Below are 26,223 nucleotides of genomic sequence, written 5' to 3' on the forward strand. Positions count from 1 at the left end.
ATCAACACACAATGAGAGGGATTCAGGACTTGGTTCATTAATATTTTAGGACCTGTGCCATTAACTATGGTAAAGAAGGGTGGAGCACCTACTATTCCCCATTTGTGTCTATTAGCAAAATGTTCAGTCCTCCACATTCATACAAATGGATACTAAGCCCGGACTGAGTTTCAATATCTGATAAAATGTTATCAACCCTACATTATGAGTCTCTGCCATCTTATGTGTCCACGAAACTGACATGTCAAATCCAATATCTACCATAGTAAAACAGTGAAACTGTAACTTCTACTCTCCTTGCATTGTCTTAAACGCCTTTATATTTGGGAAAACGCTCGCAAGTCTAAAATAGTGAGTAGAATGGTAAAATGTAAATGCCGTGTGGATAGGGCCTCCCAGACCGTTGCCTGGTGCAAGTCATTTAAGTGGAAGCCACGTCGGCGACTTGCGTGTCGATGGGGATGAAATGATGTGGATAAGGACACACAACACCCAGTGTCTGCGCGGAGAAAATCTCCGACCCCGCCGGAAATCGAACCCAGACCGTTAGGTATGACATTCCGTCGCGCTGACCACTCAGCTACCAGGGGAGGACAAAACATTAGTAAGATAAACACATTCTGGTCAGTGCTGTAGAAAATATTTGGAAAGAAGTAAGGACATAAACTGTGTCCAAGAATGAAGGAAAACACCGTTGTGAATAATTTAATTATATGTCACATGAAAAATGCCTGTAAATGTACTTTGGTTCTTCGGCCAATGGTTGTTTGATCGCTTTTCAGATGTTTCGTAAGCACGAGGGTCTACATTCTCAATAAATCACATTCCATTACAGGTGGATGGGAATGACTGACACTACCATGAAATCGTACTCTCAGTACGTCAGAAAAATAAACAACCGCCAGTGGACGAACCCGTAACAAATGCCAATAGGAAGCTGACAATTAGGCGAAGAGTTACGCTACTAGTCGATTGCACTACTGGCGAGAAATCAATGGACACAGTAAATACCGTAAAATGACTAGGAGTAATCATTCAGAGGAAATAAAAGTGGAATGGCCACAAAAATATATCGCAGATGACAGGCTGAGCTTGACAGAGGAAGTGGAATGACGAGATCCAAGATACCCATTGGGTAAAACCGTGTCTCCTGCCGCGGGAGGATGCCCGTAAATGACCGTAACTGCCCACTGTACATCCTCGTCCGACAGGAAACCTTGACCCTGCAACGCCTTCTTTAAGGGACAGAAGGGGTGATCACCTGAGTTGGCGTAACTTCTGCTTTACGACATTTGAGATATGGGGAAGAGCACTACCATGAAGCAGCATTACCCGTTGTCTCGCACCATTCCACAACGGTGGTTGTCGACACACATCCTGCCCATAAATATTATCGTTATCTGATAGATGTCCTCCGGCGTTTGCCCTTCGACGGCCAAAAAGAGATTAACAACACTTCGGTCCTGTTTGGACACATTTGGCAACAACGTTGCCATGGTTCGCGTTTCTGCATTTACCGCACGCACACCGTTAAGTCACAACTGCTAAACCAATCACTTGCTCACGTTTCGGTGCTTAGATGTCAGCCTCGGAGTCGGGCTACGTCGTATATAAGCTGCAGTAATTCCATCAAACGGGAAGCTTTTGATCTCCCTTTACAGAAGAAACAGAACAGATCCAATCATGGGATACGCGTTTCTTTACAGGATCGTTTAAAAACCGCGCGAAACGTTACTGAGATGCTCAAGAAACTCCTGTGATAGACGCTGAAAGGGAGGCGTTTGCGTCACAAGCAGGTTTGCTGCCGAAATTTGGAGAGCGTATATTTCAAGAAAAGTGGAGCAAAGAAAGTGAGAGAAATTAAATGTCGTAGAGGACTTAACCGACAGCCAGTCTTCCCACGAAATATTCGCGAACGGAACAGGTTCAAAAATGGTTCAAATGGCTCTGATCACTATGGGACTTAACATCTGAGGTCATCAGTCCCCTAGAACTTAGAACTACTTACACCTAACTAACCTAAGGACATCACACACATCCATGCCTGAGGAAGGATTCGAACCTGCGACCGTAGCGGTCGCGCGGTTCCGGACTGAAACGCCTAGAATCGCTCGGTCACTGCGGTCGGCAACGGAACAGGGAAGGGGAGAAGTGATAGTGGTAATGGAAGTACCCTTCGCCAAACACTGTCATTTACGGAGTACAGCCGTAGTCGTAGAAGAAGAACTCCTAGTCGGGTGGTTTCGTCTTTCACATACTTTTATATCGACTAACAGTAATGCAGAGATCCTGATCACTGGTAATAGTGACATGATAGTGTCATACTAGGGCAACATCAGATTTGCTGTACAGTAATTTTACGCTTTCATATTCACAGTTTTATAAATCTAGTGTAGTTGTAACATAGGTACATGGTCGAAGGTTTGCAGTCTGCATTTTGAAACTCTCTTCTTCCTGGAATTATGTTCATTTATGATGCTTCCACAGTTTTCTACTTTACAGTGTTACGGTGAAGAAGCAGGAACACTAGAAAAGCGTATGTGTTTCAGGAAACGACAGAGCTTTTTAACAGAAGCCTTGATATGCCAGGGGTAATCATGTTCTATACAAGTAGCTCACAGATAGGCAAGTAGCATCGTATTATTCTTACAGGGGTTCTTGCAACAACCTGTTATCGGAAAGGATTACGTATTAAGCTTGATACTCTGCGGCTGTAAATCATAGTTGAGCTTCTTACAGACGAAGAAACGTTTAAGTCTCTTTCTGTAGCTCAAATAAAAATGTTATCAGTTGCGTCGAATGACGTACTTATTTCTAATGATTTAGCAAATATAATACCTTTTGTTCTCTGTTAATCTAATTAATAACAAAATACACCTGGCATTAAATATCCATTAGCTGCACCGACGTATAATGTTTGCTCTATCACGTGAAACCTTGAGGGATGCAATCACTTCGCTAGATATTTTTTTGTGGACGTACTATAAAAACGGGCGCCGTGTCAGAGTAAGTTGCCTTGTAGTGGACAGTCGAGGCGCAGCCATGTTGTCCGTACTTTGCCTGCTGGCAGCCACGCTGGCCGCCGTCAGCGCCCAGTGGGACCCCAACGTGGCGAACGGCCGCAGCGCCATGGTCCACCTGTTCGAGTGGAAGTGGGTGGACATCGCAGCCGAGTGCGAGCGATTCCTGGCTCCCAAGGGCTATGCTGGCGTACAGGTGAGACTGTGTTCTTGCTACATTCTGAATGCAGACATATGCCATCGTCAACTGTTACACACTTTTACATGTAGCAAACCAACATCTACCATACGAGCACACAGACATTTATTTACTACCTGAGTAATACAGGAGAATATGGGCTTGGGTCAAGGAACGAGATACAAGAAAGACTAATTGAGTTTTGTAACATTTCAGCTAGCAATAGCGAATACTCTGGTTTAAAATCACACGAGGAGGAGGTATACTCGGAAAAGGCCGGGTGATATGAGAAGATTTCAGTTAAATTACATCATGGTCAGACAGAGGTTCCTAAATCAGATACTGGACTCTAAGGCGTATCCAGATCACAATGTAACAGTGATGAAGAGTACGTTGAAGTTCAAAAAATTAGTCAGGAAGAATCAATACGCAAAGGAGTGGGACACGGAAGAACTATGGAATGACGAATTACGCCTGCAGATCTCTAAAGCTATACATACAGCAATATGGAATAGTTCAGCAGGCAGTACACTTGAAGAGGCATGGACATCTCTAAAAAGGGCAATCACCATACGAGCACACAGACAATTATTTATTTACTACCTGAGTATTACAGGAGACTATGGGCTTGGGACAAGGAACGGGATACAAGAAAGACTAATTGAGTTTTTGAACATTTCAGCTAGCAATAGCGAATACTCTGGTTTAAAATCACACGAGGAGGAGGTATACTCGGAAAAGGCCGGGTGATATGAGAAGATTTCAGTTAAATTACATCATGGTCAGACAGAGGTTCCTAAATCAGATACTGGACTCTAAGGCGTATCCAGATCACAATGTAACAGTGATGAAGAGTACGTTGAAGTTCAAAAAATTAGTCAGGAAGAATCAATACGCAAAGGAGTGGGACACGGAAGAACTATGGAATGACGAATTACGCCTGCAGATCTCTAAAGCTATACATACAGCAATATGGAATAGTTCAGCAGGCAGTACACTTGAAGAGGCATGGACATCTCTAAAAAGGGCAATCACCATACGAGCACACAGACAATTATTTATTTACTACCTGAGTATTACAGGAGACTATGGGCTTGGGACAAGGAACGGGATACAAGAAAGACTAATTGAGTTTTTGAACATTTCAGCTAGCAATAGCGAATACTCTGGTCCAGAATCACACGAGGAGAAGGTATACTCGGAAAAGGCCAGGCGATACGAGAAGATTTCAGTTAGATTACATCATGATCAAACAGAGATTCCGAAATCCGAGGAGGAGGAGGAGGAGGATATTAGTGTTTAACGTCCCGTCGACAACGCCGAAATCCGATACTGGACTCTAAGGCGTATCCAGGAGCAGACACAGACTCAGATCACAATGTAGCAGTGATGAAGAGTAGGTAGAAGGTCAAAAAATTAGTCAGGAAGAATCAATACGCAAAGAAGTGGGACACGGAAAAACTAAGGAATGACGAATTACGCCTGCAGTTCTCTAAAGCTATAGATACAGCAATAAGGAATAGTTCAGCAGGCAGTACAGTTGAAGAGGTATGGACATCACTAAAAAGGGCAATCACAGAAGTAGGTAAGAAAAACATAGGAGCAAACAAGGTAACCTCGAAGGAATTATGGGTAACAGAAGAAATATTTCAGCTGATCGACGAAAAACGGATGCACAAAAATGTTCAGGGAAGTCCAGGAACATGGAAATGCAAGTCGCTGAAGGAGGAAATAAATAGGAAGTTCAGTGAAGCTAAGACGAAATGGCTGCATGAAAAATGTGAAGAAATGGAAAAATAAATGATTGTCGGAAGGACTGCCTTCGGTGAAATTAAAAGCAAGAGTGGTAACATTAAGAGTGCAGCAGGAATTCCCCTGTTAAATACAAAGGAGAAAGTGGATAAGTGGAAAAAGTACACTGAAGGTCTCTATGAGGAAGGAGAGTTGTCTGATGCATTAGAAGAAGAAACAGGAGTCTATTTAGAAGAGATAGGGGAGCCAGTATTAAAATTAGAACTTAAGAGAGCTTTGGAGGACTTAAGATCAAATAAGGCCGAAGGGGAACATAACATTTCATCAAAATCTCTAAACGCATTTGAGGAAGTGGCAACAAAACGACTATTCACGTTGGTGTGTAGAATGTATGAGTCCGGCTACATACCATCTGACTTTCGGAAAAATATCGTCCACCCAATTCCGAAGACTGCAAGAGCTAACAAGTGCGAGAGTTATCACACAATCAGCTTAATAGCTGGTATATCCAAGCTGCTGATAAGGATAATATACAGGAGAATAGAAAAAATCGAGTATTTGTCGGGTGACGAATAGTTTGGCTGTAGGAAAGATAAAGGCACCAGAGAGGCAATTCTGCTGTTGCGTTTGACGATGGAAGCAAGACTATAGAAAAATAAAGACACGTTCATAGGATTTGTCGACCTGCAAAATGCGTTCGACAATGTAAATTGGTGCAAGATGTTAGAAATTCTGGGAGAAATAGGGGTAAGCTATAGGGAGAGACGGGTAATATACAATATGTACACGAGCCAAGAGGGAATAATAAGAGAAGAACGAATTGCTAAGATTAAAAAGTGTGTAAGACAGGGATGTAGTCTTTCGCCCTTACTGATCAATCTGAACATCGAAGAAGCAATAATGGAAATAAAAGAAAAGTTCAAAAGTGGAACTAAAATTAAAGGTGAAAGGCTAACAGTGGTACGATTCTCCTGATGAGGTAGCTGTCCTGAGTGAAAGGAAAGTAGAATTATATGATCTGTTGAATGGAATGAACAGGCTTATGAGTACAGAATACGGATCAGAATAAATGGGAGAAAGACGAAAGTAATGAGAAGTAGCAGAAATGAGAACAGCAAGAATCTTAACATCAGGACTGATGATCACGAAGTAGATGCATTTAAGAAATTCTGCTACCTTGGCAGTAAAATAACATGACGGGGGGAGCAAGGAGGACATCAAAAGCAGACTAGCGGTGGCAAAAAGGGCATTCCTGGCCAAAAGAAGTCTACTAGTATCAGACATAGACATTAATTTTAAGAAGAAATTTGTGAGAAAGTACGTTTGAAGCACGGTATTGTATGTTAGTGAAACATGAACTATGGGAAACGCGCAACAGAAGAGACTCGAAGAGTTTGAGATGCGTTACTATAGACGAATATTGAAAATTAGGTCGACTGATAAGGTAATAAATTAGGACGTATTGCGCAGATTTGAGGAGGAAAGTAATGTCAGTTAAACACTGAAGAGGACAAGGGACAGGATGATACAACATCTGCTAAGACATCAGAGAATGACTTCCATGACACTAGAGAGAGTTGTAGAGGGCAAAAACTGTAGAGTAAGACAGAGGTTAGAACATATACAGCAAATAATTTTAGGTTGTTAGTGCTACTCTGAGATGAAGAGATTGGCACAGATGGGGACTGTTTACTTCCGGAAGATTTTACCCAAGAGGATGCCATTAGTACCTGACTAAAGTAGAGTTGTACGTCATTGGGAAATAATGGCAGTAGTTTCCCTTTGTTTTCAGCCCTTCATAGTACCAGCTTAGTAAAGCTAATGTTACAAAGCCAAATCAGTAAATTATCCAGACAGTTTCCGCTGAAATTACTGAAAAAGCTGCTGTCTGTCTTCAGGAACCATACGATAATCTGGCCTCTCCTCATAAACAGCTCCGTTCTAGATACAGTCACGGCACTACTATCTCTATCAGTCAGGCATGCAAGCAAAGCTGAACTCAGCAAGGTCCATGGTTCATTAGGGGCTTGTAATAAATGGTATTGTATGCCCCTACTCCAATGCCATGCACCTTTGGATTTTGCCTGTCACGAAGACATACGTTAATGACTATTGGTGTGGAGATCGCTGTTAAACTTACGGTATAACTGTCGGAAAGTAAACATCCCTGTCCGAATTTCAAATCACTTTCCACGTCAGCATCTATTTTATACGGATGTGAAAACCTTTCTTTCCTGTATCGGGCAGCCGTGCTATCCTCCGATTCCTGTACTTTGTCATTTTGTATCTGTCTCCGCGCAAATATATCCCAACGTATCCGGAGAACGATGGTCTCTGACAAACTCTGTTTAAAATGCGGCCGATATCTCCTCAATGGTAAGTGTAGTCGACTGAGAAAAGTATGTTTCAGATATTACAGTAGATTTTTAGGATCGGTTCCTTTTTGGATAGATATATTTCTTTATTTGAAATCAGTGAAGAGTATAACTTGCTATAAAATTTTAGTCAGCTCGATATCACAGATAATGGGAGAAGCGTCGTGACCGCTGTTTCTCGCGGCAGTGATAGAAGTGGGAAGCCAGTTACCAAACGAATTAACGTATTATAACAGTTCCTCCGATGGCCGCAGTAAATGCAGTAATCTGGAAGAAATTGTGAAGATCGAATGCAACACTTAAATCTCTAGTGCATCATATCCTACAACACACAATTCATTGTCAAGCTACATTTATATATTTATATACTGCACATTGGTATACCTATTTATAGCCGGCCGCTGTAATCGAGCGGTTCTAGGCGTTTCAGTCCGGAACCACGCGGCTGCTACGGTCGCAGGTTCGAATCCTGCCTCGGGCTTGGATGTGTGTGATGTCCTTAGATTAGTTAGGTTCAAGGAGTTCTAAATTTAGGAGACTGATGACCTCAGATATTAAGTCCCGTAGTGCTTAGAGCCACTTGAACATTTTTTTAAACTTATTTATATACTATATATTTATTTACTACTAGGGTGTTCTCATCCTCTGTTACATTTAACCAGATATCCTAATGAGTAGTATTACAATTTATACAGTAGAGGTTGTTGTTGTAGTCTTCAGTACAGAGACTGGTTTTACGTAGCTTTCCATGCTACTCTATCCTGCCCAAGCTTCTCCATCTCCGAGAAACTACTGCTACCTACATCCTTTTGAATCTGTTTAGTGTATTCATGCCTTGGTCTCCCTCTACGATTCCTACCCTCCGCGCTTCACTCCAAACCAAACTGATGACTATCGAAGCATACGATCTGAATTAAAGTTTGTGCTGCGGCCGGGACACGAACCCGCGTCTTCTTGCTTGCTAGGCAGAAATTCTAACCACTACACCTCCGCAATACGATAGTCGACAATTCTGCACGAACTACCTAAGCTGAGTGCCCTCCGCAACACAAACTTCCATTCATTTTTCCCTTAGAAATTGTCACTACTGCCAGGGCTCTCCTATATTGGCAAGAACCCCAGCATTGGACGTAATAAGACGTCCTTGTACCATTGGTGATCATATAGATCTTGTAAGTAAATGTTTCCCTGAAACATTTAAGTCTCTTTTTATTATCTACGATAATGATCGAAGCAGACGAAATGAATTAAAATTTGTGCTGCGGCCAGGACTCGAACCCGGGTCTTCTTGTTCCTAGGCAGAAACGCTAATTAGCGCGAGGCGGTGGTGTAAAGGTTAGCATTTTTGCCTAACAAGCAAGAAGACCCGGGTTCGACTAACGGCCGCAGTACAAATTTTAATTCGTTAATCTGCTTCGATCACTATCGTAGTTAATAAAAAGAGACTTAAATGTCTCAGGGAAACACAAGGAAAAATTTAATTATAAGAACTAAATTTACGATCCCTTACTGCCTCAGAACATGTCTTACCATCCGATTCCTTCCTCTAGTCAGGTTGTGCCATAAATTCTTCTTCTCCCCAATTCTGTTCAGTACTCTCCTCGTTAGTTACGTGATCTACCCATCTACTCTTCAGCATTCTTCTGTAATGTAATACTAGAGCAGCAATACTTAATTGCAATAATAATGTACGAGTTCTAATTGGAAAATAAGGAACGATCGGTGGCGAAATGGAAACCACACAGAAAATCGAAACAGTTTTATTTACAACATTTAGCTACACCTTCATGCTACTTCTCAACATAGGCGCCGCTCCGACTTCAGTCGTAGCGTTGTACCATCTTCCCAGCACCCTCGTCATAGAAGGCAGCCTCCTGTGCTTCTGAAAGTATTTTGCACTGGACTGTAGCTCGTTGTTTTTGTGCCATAATGTTGTCTTCATAGCCAGCGGATCGTTTGAGCAGAGATGAAAATCACAGGGAGCCATTTCGGGGCTATATGGTGAGTGATCAAACATTTCCCATCAAAAACCCTGCAGTGGCATTTTCGATGCCCACACAGTGTGCGACCGAAAGCTGTCAAGAACGAACTGCATGGCAGTTAAACATTATGAGACGTTACATGAAATCAGATGAAATGTCTCCGCAGGGGCCCATTATTTGCGGGATATACTATTTTCTAGCCATCTTTACGCCCTCATTGTGCGCTCAGAACTGAGCATCGCGACATGACGCTATCTACTGTCATACTAGGCACACTGCCCAATATGTCTGTCCAAAGCTTCATCAGTTTTTCAGAGTGGTTTCTATTTTGCGACCGACCGTTCCTCACTTTTCGAATAGCCCTCTTACCCAGTAATGGACATCGTATAGGAATTTAAAAATGTCGCTTTTGTGGTATAGTAAGCGAATTAGCATGTCAGACACACATGATTTTAAACAGATATTGATTTGTGAGCTGTTGTTGGAGTAACTTTGACAGTTTAAAAATAATTCAGTGTTTATAAATAAGCTAGCAACTAATTTTCCCTAACGTTCAGATATCCCCGCCAAACGAGTACATGTCAATCACCACCTACAATAGACCGTGGTGGGAACGATACCAGCCTGTCTCCTACAAGATTGTCAGCCGATCTGGTTCGGAGTCCGAGTTCAAAGACATGGTGAACCGCTGCAACAACGTCGGAGTCCGGTAAGTCAGCCAAAAAGCTTTTACTCTCACGATGGGTTTTGATATAAAACCGACATGGATTATGCAAAGGGACAATTAAGGTCATTGACATAAGCAGTTCAGGAGCTTATCTTACGTCCATAACTGAGTTTAAAACCCTTACAATAAAAATTTTTGAGGGAGAGTAGGAAACCTTGATTCAAGCATGACATTTTACATGTGGAAATAACAATCATGAGAGTCATGTATAGGCAATAAGTCATCAAATCAGTTACATGTGTTAATGAGAAATCTGTCTGAGGGAATACGCAGACACTATTCTCTATTGTAGTAAATATTGACGCTCCACATTTCATGACGGAAATGTTCAGAAGATCTCTCAGTCATTCACTTGCAGAGTTGGAGGTTCACATTCTTAAGGAAAATACGGTTGTATGGCGTGTTTGGCCGGGAGTCCCCTTTTGGTTAGTTCAGCCTCCTGGTGCAAGTGTTTTTATTCGACGTCACTTTGGCGATTTGCATGACGATGATGATGAAATGGTGATGAGGAAAACACAACTGAGGTAACTGTATAGTTTCACTTTCGAGCAGTAAATCTGGCAATGGGCGACAGACTTCTCGCAGCTGTTTTATATTACGATGTCGACAGTAGCGTGTGCTTGAGTCCGTCTGTGGTAGCTGCTGAGACTATAATGTTATGTTGATGAACTAATACCTATACGCAGATGTGAGTTCAGAAGTAAATTATATAACATGGATAAGTTTAGGAAATACTCGCAATTCTTCCGGACAATTTTTAAATGAAATCATTGCGCTTTTGGCTGTTAAAACATTATTAATTGTGACTGCAGTTTCGACGTGTGGTCATTTTCAAGCATTCTGATAACCATCGGTCGTCAAATATAATTCACGTATTTATGAAATTGACAAACGCTGAAAGTGAAAATTTTAAGGCTGCTTACATGGGATGTTGTAATCCACTCAATAATACAAAGCTGCGACATGCTGTGTAAGAGCAGTTGCTTGAGCTGTTGTGGATTTATCTGCTGTTCCACACACCATATAAGTTATAGAGCTATAGAAATAATTATGTAAACACTGAAGTTTAAACTTCAAGTAGTAAGTGTGGTAACAGGATCACAAAAGCGACAAAGATGTAAACATGCAAAGAATATGGAGTCCAAAGATGCTAACATATGGAGTCGATATCATGTGACTTAGGAAATGCGTGTGTGTGTAGAAAAGAGAAAAGTGACGGAAACATGTGACAGATAAAAATGCTATCTACAAACTTGACTGAGAATATTGATTAAAACTGGATAAAAAGATGGAATGACTATCAGGTCAAAATACAACAATATCCAAAAATGCAAATACAGAATACGGTCTAAAACATCAGATATAGATCAAAGCGGCGGTCCACAAACAAGCACAAGAAACACGTAACTGTAGGAAAGGTGTCAAGTAGTTGTAAGCGTAGCATGGTCTAGAATATTTACAAGGATTAAGACTAGATTATAAAACGTTTACGAAGCAGTCCAGGAGTTTCTCATTTTTAAGGTCAGTCTTTTCATTCAAAATTAATTCTGGCTGGTCTCGAAAGTCCCTATGAATTCGAATTCTTTGTAATTAATAATGCTATCTAACTTTTCCTTTTTTATGGAGAATTTCTAAAGAGTTTTAAAGGTTATCTAACTTGCGTTTAGTTGCTCGAATATGGCTCGCGAAGGATGATGTCAGTAGTCTTACTGTGCTCTCTAAAACGTGTGTTCAAACGTCTACCAGTTAGTCCTATATAAAAGTTATTGCATTCTTCACAGCTGCTTTTATAAATTCCAGATTGTGTGTAAGGTTTGTTGTTATTGTTGTGGTTTTCAGTCCACAGACTGGTTAGATGCAGCTCTCCATGCTACTCTATCCTGTACGAGCTTCTTCATCTCAAAGTACCTACTGCAACCGACATCCTTCTGAATTTGCTTAGTGTATTCATCTCTTGTCTCCCTCTACGATTTGTACCCTTCGCGTTGCCTTCCAGTACTAAATTGGTGATCCCCTGATGCCTCAGAACATGTCCTACTAACCGATCCCTTCGTCTAGTCAAGTTATGCCACTAATTCCTCTTCTCCTCAATTCTATTCAGTACCTCCTCATTAGCTAGGTGATCTACCCATCTAATCCTCAGCATTTTTCTGTAACACCACATTTCGAAAGCTTCCATTATCTTCTTGTCTAAACTATTTATCATCATTGTTTCACTACCATACATGGCTACACTACATACAAATACTTTCAGAAAAGACTACCTGACACTTAAATCTATACTCGATGTTAACAAACTTCTCTTCTTCAGAAACGCTTTCCTTGCCATTGCCAGTCTACATTTTATATCCTCTCTACTTCGACCATCATCAGTTATTTTGCTCCTCAAATAGCAAAACTCATTTACTACTTTAAGTGTCTCATTTCCTAATCTAATTCCCTCAGCATCACCTGATTAACTCGACTACACTCCCTTATCCTCGTTTTGATTTTGTCGATGTTCATCTTATATCCTCCTTTCAAGACAGTGTCCATTTCGTTCAACTGCTCTTCCAGGTCCTTTGCTGAAACTGACAGAATTACAATGTGGTCGGCAAACCTCAAAGTTTTTATATCTTCTTCATGGATTTTAATTCCTACTCCAATTTTTTCTTTATTTTCCTTTACTGCTTGTTCAGTATATAGATTGAATAACATCGGGACTCGCATTCAAGAGGACGACGATTCAATCCCGCGTCCGGCCATCCTGATTTAGGTTTTCCATGATTTCCCTAAATCTCTTCAGGCAAATGCCGGGATGGTTCCTTTGACAGGGAACGGCCGACTTCCTTCCCTGTCCTTCCCTAATCCAATGAGACCGATGACCTCACTGTTTGGTTTCCTCCCCCAAATCAATCCAGTCGATTAACATCTACCTCTACGTTTATACTACGCAAGCCACCCAACGGTGTGGGATAGGCTACAAACCTGTCTCACTCCCTTCCCAACCACTGCTTCCCTTTATGCCCCTCGACTCTTATAACTGATTCTGGTTTCTGGTTTATTGTGTTGGGTACTGTGACGTATGGTCAGATCTAACGTGTTGCTGGTACGGAAGCCATTACTTATTTCGGTTTTACGAAATTGTTTACCTATTCCTTCAGATATAGACCCGCTATATGGTAGGGATAAATATTTAGTTTTACTTCCTTCCTCAAAAGTGGAATGATATCATTTAAAAATTTGACGAAGGCGTGGACGCAGTTATCATCAATCTTCAGGGCAATGTTTTTAATGGAAGTGACCTTTCCTAGTGTTACGTAAGAGTTACAAATTCAGGAAAACAATAAAATGAGCATACTTACCGTACACGTAACCTCAAACACGCCTAAAGCGCACTTTCGAAGTGGAGAACAAGCGAACAGTAGAATCTGTCGTGCTGGCTGAATTACACGAGAGATCAATAAGAAATTATTAATGGTAGTTGAATACTGTGCGCTATGTTATGCAAACAAGCGAAAGCAATTGGTTCTGGGCACGTTGCAGGATCTACGTGGACGCGGTGATCAACCACATGAGCGCCTCGTGGAACGGCCTCAGCGGCGTGGGCGGCAGCAAGCCCAGCGGCTACAGCTACCCGGACGTGCCGTACGGCACCAACGACTTCCACCAGCCACCCTGCACCGTCAACAACTACAACGACGCCAACAACGTAAGCGAAATGAATAAGTTGTATATCGAGTGTGCCAGACGGCTGTAGCTGCTGTTATGTCTGAAAGGCGACGCAGATAATGCTGGAATAGGCTTTTTCGAAACATTCCACTTGATCAGTGTTAGATTTAAAGATAATGACGCCATCAGATGTGAAACATTTCTGACATCTCCGTTTACCAATCCACCACCCCTTCCATAGCCTCCCCCCCTCCCCAATCCCACTCCGCGGTAGTTTCAATTTTGAAATTTTTAGTTTATATAGATATCTTCTCGCTTCCCGAGCACGGGGTCCCGGGTTCGATTCCTCTCGGGGTCAGGGATTTTCACCTGCCGCGAGATAAATGAGTATTGTTGTGTCGTCTTCATCATCACCTTTAATCGGCAACGGCAACCAAGTTCCATTAGGACCTTGCCTAGTACGACGGTGCGGGTCTCCCGTCCCCTACGCTCTGTCACGAAGTATGGGACTTCATTTCCATTCGATAGATATTTTTGTTGCCGTACAGAACTACGCTTCCATCTTACAATACTGCAATCAATAACGGAATTTCTTACTGATTCCGGGCATGCTGCCCAGGATAGCAGATCCACTACTGTATTCTGTAGTATTAAGGAAAATTTTACTTTGTCCGTCTCAGCTGCGTGAATATACAGTTCACTGCTGCAATGGTTATCGGTCTCAGGCTGACTCGCCCATTCTGAAACCACAAACCTTGTTATTAACCGTAACTAGTTGCATTAACATGGTCCCAAGAGATACGAACAGCTTTGCACTGTTTGACTTTTGTTCAGTTTGACTTTCCTGTACAAATTTATTCGTACCTTTCGGCACCATGTTGTATAACTAGTTACGGTTAATAACAAGGTAAGTGTTTTGAGTAAGGGTGAGTCAATCCATAATCGTTAACCTTGCAGCAATAAATTATTCGTGCAACTGAGACGGACAAAACAAAAATTTATCAAATTTTCCGGAATTTTGTTTCGTTTCGAAAATAGTTTGTTTTCCGGGCCAATCACACATCATTACGACAACTGGATTGAACTACTGCATCCATCTTATGATATGAAGAAGACCGGCGACGGACAAATTCGGTAACATTTTATTGTAAGTGCGTCTCCCGTTACGGTAAATAAATCATATTTTTTTCAGAATAAGCATTTGTACAATCGCTAACATGTTCAGTACGACAGAAATGTCATTCTTTCCTTAGTGACGGAATTAACTGCAGTCGTGAAAAGCAGAAACGTTTCTCTAGTCTTGATTCCATTGGATCCAGATGTTATAAAATGATAATGAAAATAAGTATGCTTCATTTTTAATTTTTTAAATTAAAATTTACACTTAACCATTAAATACATTAACCGAAGGTAGCATCATGCTATTGATAACATACAGAGAAAGTATTAAATAAGGATAAGAAAAAATAAAGTAAGCTATTTTCTTTAATTTAATACCGCTTTTTGAAAGCGTCAAAACAAACTTAAATCTCCTCCTATATAACAATTTTGACAAAGGTCAAAGTGAACCAAACTGCATGAACGAAATACACAGTGGCTGAGAACAAGTCATCCAGATAGGCAGCTTGCACTTTGTGTTTCCTTTTTGGGCGGGCTGAAGAGCATGTCATCCTCTTATTTGTCTCCAATTTAAGATTGGTTTGATTGTTTTCTGGTACTGCTAGTAGAAGTTTTAGAGTGTGGAAATGCTCGTCCTGAGTTGCGTAGGAACTCTGTGGTTATAGCATTTCTCTTTCATGTAAAGTTTTGTCCTCACGTTTTGACGGACAGTCTTCATTTATGATATAACCAATAATCCATTTGACATCACTTTCAGTTTACGAACAAAAATAAATAAGACTGGCACTGATACCTGCAACGTCAATTTTTACGCGACTAGATGTGAAACACAGCTGTTCAGCAGTTTCGACATTAACAATCGGCCCCCCACAGAACCAAACAACAATCCAAACGTTAAGCTATCGGCAATCCCGCTGACTGCTGGCTTGTCTTTCGTCTTTTCAAGTTGCACGACTTGTTTTCAGTGGTGCGATTATGCCTTAAAAAAAGAAATACAAGTCGCGACCTCCCCTTTTTCTCGGCGCCTCTGGTTAAATCTTCTCTTGGATCATACTTCCCCGTTGTCTGATAGGAATCCTCATAGCCAGTGCGTATATTTCATGACAACATGTTTGTCCCTTTATTATTTTCTGCTTATAGGTTCAGACACGACGGAAATGAGTTCGTTCGAATCGAAAAGAGCAATTCGGACAATGTTGTAAACGGAATTTCACCTTTTAGCTTAGTACTTCAAAAACGACGCAGAAGACATATCACAAGGTGTTCAGTGGCAAGCTAAATCATGCGCATGTCCCTATTTAGATAGTGCAATTTATGGAAAGAGATGACAAGGGTTATTCTATATTCCATTTTTTTCTTTTCAGGTACGAAACTGTGAGTTGAATGGACTTCACGACCTTAATGATGGGTCCGATTATGTACGGGGCAAGATCGTGGAATATATGAACAAGCTAATCGGCTATGGAGTTGCAGGATTCAGGTAATATAATACAGAGACTACCGCTTGTTTTAATTTTTCAGCATATTTTTATACTTTCGATTAATACGCTGGTTATTTGATTTGTCCCCTCGTTCAGCGACATACAGTGTAGTGCTGTTGCCGATATAATATACTCTGTGCCCAACGGAAATGGAGGCTACAGTTACATGTAAAGAAATTTGAATAATAATATTATAATTACTCCTTGCGGAACGGTACAACTACACATAACGATGGTAGACAAGGGAAACTTCATAACTCTATTTTGTTAAATTTTATGGGAGAAGCAAAAACAGTTCCTTAAAAAATAAATGAAGTGATACGGATAATGTTGCTACATGTGTAACAAGATAGTAGAAGCCTAGCTACTGACGGATTAGATAAATCGCTGCAGTTTCAAATCTCTCTTTGATATTGGAAGTACTGATTGCTGTAATTACGTGGTCTTCAAAGACGGGTGAAGTTACACGATTTTCATTGCCCACAGATTCTAGGGCACAGGAAGAGCGTGGACGACTTAAATATAGAATTAACTGGGTTGCAGAGGGATCCAGTTTTCAACGGTGTCCTGCACTTCCTTGTCACAGGTGAACCTCTGACCTTTCCGAGATTTCTTTAAGGGGCCGAAGATATTTGAGTCACATAGGGAGACATCGGGGCTGTAAGGAGGATTTTCGTGGACATCCCATCGAAATTTTTGAAGGATCCTTGGGATCTTCTTAGCCACATGTGATCTAGCGTTGTTCTGGAGAAGCAGTAGCCCATTCGAGAGCTGGTCCCTGCGCGTGTTCTAGACGCCCCGTTTGAGCGTCAGCTTACGTGTTACACCCCGCAGTAGCCAGTCGATCAGTGGGGTCCTTCATCGTCTAAAAAGAAATTGAGCAATACTTCCCTGCCTTTCGGAACAGAGTGAGGTTTTTTTATTTTATTTTTGGACGAAAGGAGTTAGGATGCGCCACTTCACGCTTATCCATTTGGAGGATACAACGAATTGGTGACAGCACGTTTCATCACATGCCAGAACCTGAGCAATGAAATCCGTTTCTTAATACATCTGTCCCAACGGATGGATCAGGAAAACAGCAGCTCTCGCGGTCTTTTGATTCTATGAAAGATATTTGGACAACCACAAATTCCTCCATTAACGAAGCTTCTCGTGGATTATGTGATGCGCATTTCCTTTGCTTATCGACAGCTCAACAGTATTATCACTTGCGGTGATTCAACGATTCGTACGGATGAATTCCTCCATAGCGAAAAAGTGGCACTGGTGCTGACAATGTGAACCTGCGTAGGGTGTTGCGTGTACTTTATGTTTACAAGTTGCGTCTCACAACGCTGACCCCCGGAATATTGTGCACAGTGCGAGACACTGCTCTCCGTTCACCTCTTTTATTCTGAAATCAGTCTATGAGGTGTACTCTCCTTCGGTCTTGAGAAACTGGATAGCCTCTCTCTATGCTGATGAGGAGGGATCTGTCATGCAAAGAACTGCACAGAAATTCCTCCAAGAGTGAGGGAATTTCTGTGAAGCCTTTAATTCCGCTTGAACTGGGAATCACACAGCTCCATCACACGACAGTCACCATCAAACTAGAATTACATACAACGCCGTTTCAGCGAATGTCTCCTTGTCTCGAGCATACCTTATATTCGTTCATTTATTCTAGGATTGACGCAGCCAAACACATGTGGCCGAACAATCTAGCCAAAATCTACGGCGCACTAAGCAACCTCAACAGTAATTATTTTGGCGGAGGCAAGCGACCATTCATCTACCAAGAAGTCATCGACCCAGGTAATCACAATTCCATGAAGAAACGAAGGATTTTTGGAGGCATCCACTTCAACTCTTTCATAGCCTGACTCCGCTGACTATTAAATTGTTCTTCATGTTACAGGTACTGAAGCCGTGAAGAAAGGCGAGTATGTCGGCATGGGAAGAGTCTGTGAGTTCAAGTATGGAACTGAGCTGGCGAACTGCTTCAACAGAAAGAACCAGATGAAGTGGCTGTATAACTTCGGTAAAAATTTCAAGAAATATTCGCTTTTACTTAGCAATATTTACAGTCAAACGTTGAAGTATTTCTCTGACGTTCAAATAACATTATGTAATTAGACTGAAGGATAGTTGCTTCGTAACGGACACTAGTAAAAAAAGGAATAAGAATTGAGACCAGTAGCATGTTGAAGAACACGTTAAATGTCATGTCACGTGGTCGTATAGGCTACCTAAGTTACGTAATTCGTTTGAATGATATAATGATATTTGCATCGCAATTAAATGCAGACTGCAAAACAAGGAATAAGAATTGATTTCAGTATCGTTTTGAAGAACACATCAAATGAGACGTGGTAGTGTAGACTACCTACATACAGAATACTTCTTTTTCATTCCTCAGATTTTTTGTCTGTAGTTGTACAAAGTATTGATGTCCTGTTACAGGTGAAAGTTGGGGCCTGGTCAACGGTAACAATGCACTTGTATTCATCGATAACCACGACAACCAGAGAGGCCATGGTGGCGGCGGAAAAGTCATCACATTCCAAAACCCAAAACTGTACAAGGCACGTGAAAAGACTTAATTCTAATGATACCTCCGTCCTTGGGGTAAACGACGATGAGAAATTCTTACATTAAATTTTCAGTTATATTTGCGTATCTAATATGCTTAGGAAAATGAAAAAAAAATTGCCGTATGGTGATTTTGAGCTGCCATATTAAATACTTCTAAAGTTATTTTCGCTAATACGAGTGTTGGAACTTAAATAGTGACCACTATTTATTTACAACCGATACATAACAGTTACATGTTTGCACCCGTTACTGTCCTTCAAAGTAGTCACCAGACTTCTGAAGAGCCCGTAGCCAGCGATGTGGAACGCGTAGTATACCGTTAGCAGACCCTGTTCTGTTGATGGTGCGAAGGGAGCGGTCTAAACTTATGGTGATTTTCGTGTATGACTGTGATGGTGCTATGGCTCAAATGGTTCAAATGGCTCTGAGCACTATAGGACTTAACAGCTGTGGTCATCAGTCCCCTAGAACTTATAACTACTTAAACCTAACCAACCTAAGGACATCACACACATCCATGCCCGAGGCAGGATTCGAACCTGTGACCGTAGCGGTCACGCGGTTCCAGACTGAAGCGCCTAGAACAGCACGGCCACACCGGCCGGCGATGGTGTTATCCTAAAACATTACGTTCCTTCACGGCAGGCAGTCAATGCACAGTATTATTGTCTGTTTTTGGAGCATCACCTGCGACCAGCTTTGCGAAACAAACGACGACACTTTCTGCGCAACCCACCCACCGTTTTTCACAACGCGCGGGGGCACACAGCGCATGCTGTGGCTACTCTGTTCGGTCGGTGGGACTGGGAAGAACTGTACCATCCGCCATACCACGCGGATTTAAGTCCTTGTGACTTTGATTTGATTCCGAAGATGAAGGAAGATTCGACAGGCAGTAGACCGATCCATTCGCACCATCAACAGAACAGGCTGTGCTAACATTATACTACATCTACATCCATACCCCGCAAGCCACCTGACGGTGTGCGGTGGAGGGTACCTTGAGTACCACTATCGGTTCTCCCTTCTATTCCAATCTCGTATTGTTCGTGGAAAGGATTGTCGGTATGCCTCTGTGTGAGCTCTAATATCTCTGATTTTATCCTCATGGTCTCTTCGCGAGATATACGTAGGAGGGAGCAATATACTGCTTGACTCCACGGTGAAGGTATGTTCTCGAAACTTCAACAAAAGCCCGTACCGAGCTACTGAGAGTCTCTCCTGCAGAGTCTTCCACTGGAGTTTATCTATCACCTCCGTAACGCTTTCGCGATTACTAAATCATCCTGTAACGAAGCGCGCTGCTCTCCGTTGGATCTTCTCTATCAATCCTATCTGGTACGCCTTCCACATAGCTGGGCAAAGGGTTCTACACAACGCTGGTGACTACTTTGAGGGACAGTAACAGGTGAAAACATGTAACTCTTTTGTATCGGTTGTGAATAAATAGTTGCCACCCTTTAAGTTCCAACCCTAGTATAAGAAGATGAGCAAAGAAAAGTACTATCGGATCTCACACCAGGAAGAACATTAACTTTGGTTAATCAGGACGGCAGTCGGATACAAGCACGATCTTGCCGGGTTACCCAATCTGAGATTTGCATGAAGTGATCATATAAGCCAGGGTGGTCGTACGAAGGCTGGAATCGTAGCGTGCAGGACCTCGTTGTATCCTCATGGGTGTGATTACTCGCATGTAAACATCAAATCGCTCTGATGTGTGATGGATGCAGCTAGTGAACTTTCTTGTGAAAAACTCAGATTTCTAGAAGATTAGAAGACCAGCTAAGTACGTGCCGCTTCATAACTCTTCGTGCTGTTCACCAATGCTAGCAGACCGTTGACGTTCCAGGTCTTTCTCTTCATCCTACGTACAGTTTTTCCGTACATATACCTCACCGTTAGCTTTAACAGGTAGGCCCTGTAAATAAAAATCTAGAATAGTCACAAAGGTCGTAAAAATAATTGCTCTGATTTGATAGCTGAGTACGGTTGTGGGACAGTCTATGATGGTACAGCCTATTTGAAACGATGTTTCCCTGTTAATAACTAGAGAGTCGACGGAGTGCTGTCGATCTAACAAGTTTAAAGGTTTAAAGGATGCGTTCCGTTAGCAAAGATTTTATCAGAGCCCCTGTTGTAAGTCACTTGATGTTAACAGTGATGAGCGCTTGTCCTCTCTGGTATAAATTGTGGTTTAGGCGCATTCCGAAAGCCCTGCATCATCCTTCGTTCTTTCTTATTCATTCTAGGATGATATCACATCGAGTGAATGCACGTTACTTGCTACTTGTTGCCTTCGCTCTGGGTACTTGATGCATTTCAACTACAGTGTTTCGCTGAACAACCTGGCGGCACTTATACAGAAACTGATATAGTTTTTTTTATTAGGAAACCAGCTGGACGGAGTAATACAAAAAGAGACAAAGAGATAATATCGCTCTTTTATATCTCTTTATATCTTTATGTTTCTGTTTCCTATGACGAAGAAAGAAAAAAATAGGTCAGAACAGTCTGTGTTTGCTAAAGTAATCAGTACTTCTAATAACGTTTTTTAATGATTTAAAGGCATCATGTTTTCTAAACCCTTTCTAGGTTATTTTGTGGAGACAAGCGAACTTACTTTTTGGAACCTAAAATGCAATGTCGTGTCAGTTAGTGAACGTCCATTAATTACGTGGCTCTTTTTCAAATTTTGACCACTCTCCTCCTCCCTTGGTGAGATTTGGTGATAGCGAGACCCCCCCCCCCCCTCCACGCGCCCACACGCGAGGTCTACCCACTAATATTTTACAGTTGAACTCCTTCGATACGTTCAAGTTTCCACTTCATACCAGTAAAATATCAGTTAGGTTGCTCGAATTAATTTTATAAAGCAAAATATTACCCATGAAAATAATGTATATTCTTGGAATTAAAACAGTTGACATGAGATTTTAATTGCCGCCACCGCCTCCATTTCAATGAGATTTAGTCAGATTTTGCCGGACCCCTGCCCCCCCTCCCCCCCATCTCGAGCTCATGTAATGAATTCTGACGTTATTCCATTAATCTCCCTACAAAATATGACGTTTCTTTATATTTGGGATACAAATTTAATATCTTAGTATGTTACACAAAGGAAATAGATAATTCAACGAATGGACACATAATTCTAAAAGCATTTCCCTGAACATTTGAAACATTTTCTGACAACCGTATTTTTAACTTCAAGGTTTATTTTATCTCCTATGCCTCTCTTCGTACTCAGTACTGTAAGACGTAACTTTTATTTTGACGATGACGTTATCAGCACTACATTTATGCCAATAAAACTTAAATAATTTGCAGATGGCGAACGCCTTCATGTTGGCGTGGCCGTTTGGCTTCCCACGAGTGATGTCCAGCTACGAGTTCGGCAGCACGGACGATGGTCCACCACAGGACGGCAACCAACACATCATCTCTCCCACCATCAACTCTGACGACTCATGCGCTAGGCCCTGGGTGTGTGAACACCGCTGGAGGCAGATCTACAACATGGTCGGATTCAGGAACAACGCGGGAAGTAAGTACTCAATCTGCTTTAGGCACCCTAAATTGCGATGAAAATACGTCATATCTTGTAATACAAAACAACTCTCCTAACCAATGAATTGTGGGCGCTCTATGATTAAGATTTACAGTGTACACAACAGCAGAAAAAGCTCGTCAGATGCTTACAAATGAATCGCACAAGGTCATGGAAAATAAAAATAAACTCCAGAAATGATATTTAACAATGCAACCTATTCGGCGAATGCCATTTCTATTTACACGAGTTCTTGATGAAAGATAAGCAATAGTATACAAAAACAAATAGCATAGACATTGTCGGGTGTTTGAGCTATAAATAACTGAACACAAAATTAATTTAGAATCGAGTACTACACTTATATAAATTATATCAGTCGACGAGTCTAACACGAAAGCAACACCAGATAAAAACGTAGAAATTATGTGGTACAGATGAATTATCTAAGCGACACAACATATCAAAGCCGCAACATTACACTCTGTGTAGCTTTTGACACATTAGGTTAAAGATAAATTAATAAAATTATGCTTATCGAAGGGATGAAACATCTAGATCATAGAAAATTTCAATGAGCAACACAGCTTACCTCGCTTGAAACAATCGTAGGCTACTGCTGTTAGCAAAAATATACACTATAAAACAGATAATACTTGGATGTATGGAAACAATTTTAATAAAAGAAATACTGTCATTCTAAAACGCGCTCCGTCGTGTTAATACATTTATTATTATATGTGCCGTAAACAGAAAAGACAACTCTAACATTAGGAATACAAGTAACAGCCCACCTCCGCAGTGGTCAGCGGTGATGGCTGCCATGCGAAGACCCGATTCTCGGCACCGCCAAGAGCTTTTATTTGATGGGAGAACTGGTTCGGGCTGCACTAAGCCTCGTAAAATCAGCTGGGGAGCTACTTGATGGAGTAGTAGCAGTAGCAGCTCCACGGTCTGGAAAGTCTGCAAAATGGCCGGGAGAGCGGTCTGCTGACCACATAACCCTCCGTACCGCAACAGTATGACGCCGCAAGGCAGAGGATGATATGGCAGCCGGTAGAAATCCCTAGGGCCCTCACGATATTGTGAGTAGCTCGTTAAAACTGAGTAAAGTACTTTTCCTTCGCTTAAGCATCCCACACTGAGCAGTATATAAATTTCTTAGCACTTTACGTTTCTAATACTTTAATTTAATTTCGTTGCCCGTAATTCAAAAGTAAGTATTTTGACAAAGTCCCCATCAGTGATATTAACGTTTTGGACTCATTCTTATACAATTACATATTTTCGTTCTACTTTATGCCATTAGCTACCGCGATGAGCAACTGGTGGGACAACGGCAACTACCAGATTGCTTTCTCCAGAGGAAACACCGGTTTCATTGCCATTAACAACGAGGCCAATTCCAACCTGAAACAAACGCTTCAGGTAGGTATCGCATTTTTTATTAGCTATCATCACCGGTTTTGACATGTAAAAGTCTGATAATCACTGGTTGCTTACAGACTGGTCTACCTGCTGGTTCATACTGTGACGTCATCTCTGGTAACAAGAGTGGAAGCAGCTGCACGGGCAAGACCATCACCGTCAATGGTGACGGAACGGCCTACATCGAAATCCCTTACAACCAGGACGATGGTGTTGTGGCTATCCACACAGGCGTAAGTAACCGTGGAAAACAGTCTCAAGAACAACCGTTATCTGTTGCGTTTTAACTGTTCAACCATGATGTAATCTTACGTAATCTGTATCTCAGTCCACAACTTACTGAAACACCCTTGAATTGTCACTGAACTACACCACAGCTATCAGGTTAATTTGTAATTTATTTTACAGGCCAAGCTGTAATCTCACAGGATGACTGGAAGCCGTTATAGAGACCACAGGAACGAACTGACAAAGCAGATTATTCAATACCAACTTCACTGATCAATGATAAATTTCATTTTATTTTTAAATTTAAAAGTGAAACCAATTGAAACTCTGTAGCCTAATTTGATGAATAAAATTTTTGCACACCCGAAAGGTTTATACCTAAATTAACCCATTCTGTAGTATCCATAATGAGATTTTCACTCTGCAGCGGAGTGGCAGATTAAAACTGTGTGTCCGACCGAGACTCGAACTCGGGACCTTTGCCTTTCGCGGGGAAGTGCTCTACCATCTGAGGAGAGCTTCTGTTAAGTTTGGAAGGTAGGAGACGAGATACTGGCCGAAGTAAAGCTGTGAGTACCGGGCGTGAGTCGTGCTTCGGTAGCTCAGATGGTAGAGCACTTGCCCGCGAATGGCAAAGGTCCCGAGTTCGAGTCTCGGTCGGGCACACAGTATTAATCTGCCAGGAAGTTTCATTCTGTAGTATGTTTGAACACCTTCCGTATAAACAGGTATGTATAAAAAAACACAGGATAAAATGCACATTTAACTCTGACTTTGGACACCCCCATTGCCGTCTCTTACTATAACACAGTGTTCATTGGGTTATAATACAATAATGGGCTAAAAAGATAAACCCTACGTTGCTACCTTCACTCTAGACATATACCAAGAAACTATTGCTTCAGTTTCTTTCTAGAGCATTATTGGATGCCAGTGTTGGAGATGTAGCACACTTTCATTTAAGCTGCTAACGGCGGCTTTCAGAATTAAAATTTCTAGTGACTTAGGTATTAGGTACATAATATTGAAGTACTTGATAACCCAATTAATTTTAACCAAAACATTTATATCAGTCTTGTTTAATGGAATTAATGGGTGTTACCAATATAGGTACAGCGCAAAATACCAGACCTCATTACACAGGCCTTCAAAATACATAGCCAAGCAACAAAACTAATATGTGCGAAAATACATACAAAGACTATTTACTACTGACAACGTTACATTTACGTCGTTGCGACTGGCATTTTTACTCTTCTCTCCGTTAAATCATATTATTGAACTACAGTATAATGCAGTTACTGAAATTATAAGTATTTTCAACTACTCTGGCAGGAAATCTGGGCTGTAAAATAACCGGAGTTAGTACTTACTAGACTGTACAATAATTAACAGTATTAATTTAAGCCGGCAGGGGTGGCCGAGCGATTCTAGGCGCTATAGTCTGGAACCGCGTGACCGCTACGGTCGCAGGTTTGAATCCTGCCTTGTGCATAGATTTGTGTGATGTCTTTAGATTAGTTAGGTTTAATTAGTTCTAAGTTCTAGGGGGCTGATGACCTCAGCAGTTAAGTCCCTTAGTGCTCAGAGCCATTTGAAGTATTAATTTACGACTCCTAGCGAGCAAAACACTGAAACGAAAAGACGTTTATGGTCCTCTTAACATAGAGGTATTTTGAGGTGGCGCACTAACATAGCAGAGAAATTATGTAAATCAGAGTTGACTTTCTGAAAGAATTCTCCCCCACCGTCCCGCGCATGGAGTACAATAGAGCATCGATAGTCCGAAACAAATGGAGATAGAGGTCGTGGGGAGGGAGGCATTTCGATAACTGATTCTCCAAGTAACTGATTATTTACGTAAACATATCTTGCTAGTGTTCACAGGAGTATGAAAGAAAAAATTCTAAAATGAACGCATACACAATGTAAACGTACCACAGCGATATAAGAGAAGTCAACACGCACAGCGATATAAGAGAAGTCAACACGAACACTTTGATATAGTACTCTTGTAGTCTGTAATGCCGGTAAACATCCTCAAATTGGTCTGCTAAGCGACTGCGCGTCGCCTGAGATTTCGCAATACGACCTCGTCCTCCTAAGCCACCGTCTTAGACGAGCATTTACAATTTTTTTACCTCGCAAATTTGTG

General features: G+C 41.5%; 1 protein-coding gene across 1 annotated transcript; it reads left to right on the forward strand.

Moving 5' to 3' along the window:
* The first annotated feature begins 3,034 nt into the window (after positions 1–3,034).
* On the forward strand, positions 3,035–24,420 carry LOC126162292 (alpha-amylase 1-like). The gene is made up of 11 exons (XM_049918710.1): positions 3,035–3,216; positions 9,865–10,016; positions 13,560–13,725; positions 16,169–16,284; positions 17,955–18,082; positions 18,186–18,308; positions 18,731–18,852; positions 22,193–22,409; positions 23,722–23,840; positions 23,918–24,073; positions 24,249–24,420. The coding sequence occupies exons 1-11, from the start codon at positions 3,043–3,045 to the stop codon at positions 24,258–24,260; spliced, it is 1,485 nt and encodes a 494-aa protein (XP_049774667.1). The 5' UTR covers positions 3,035–3,042; the 3' UTR covers positions 24,261–24,420.
* Positions 24,421–26,223: the final 1,803 nt, after the last annotated feature.

The sequence above is a fragment of the Schistocerca cancellata genome, chromosome 2 (assembly GCF_023864275.1).
Source record: "Schistocerca cancellata isolate TAMUIC-IGC-003103 chromosome 2, iqSchCanc2.1, whole genome shotgun sequence".
Lineage (NCBI taxonomy): Eukaryota > Metazoa > Arthropoda > Insecta > Orthoptera > Acrididae > Schistocerca > Schistocerca cancellata.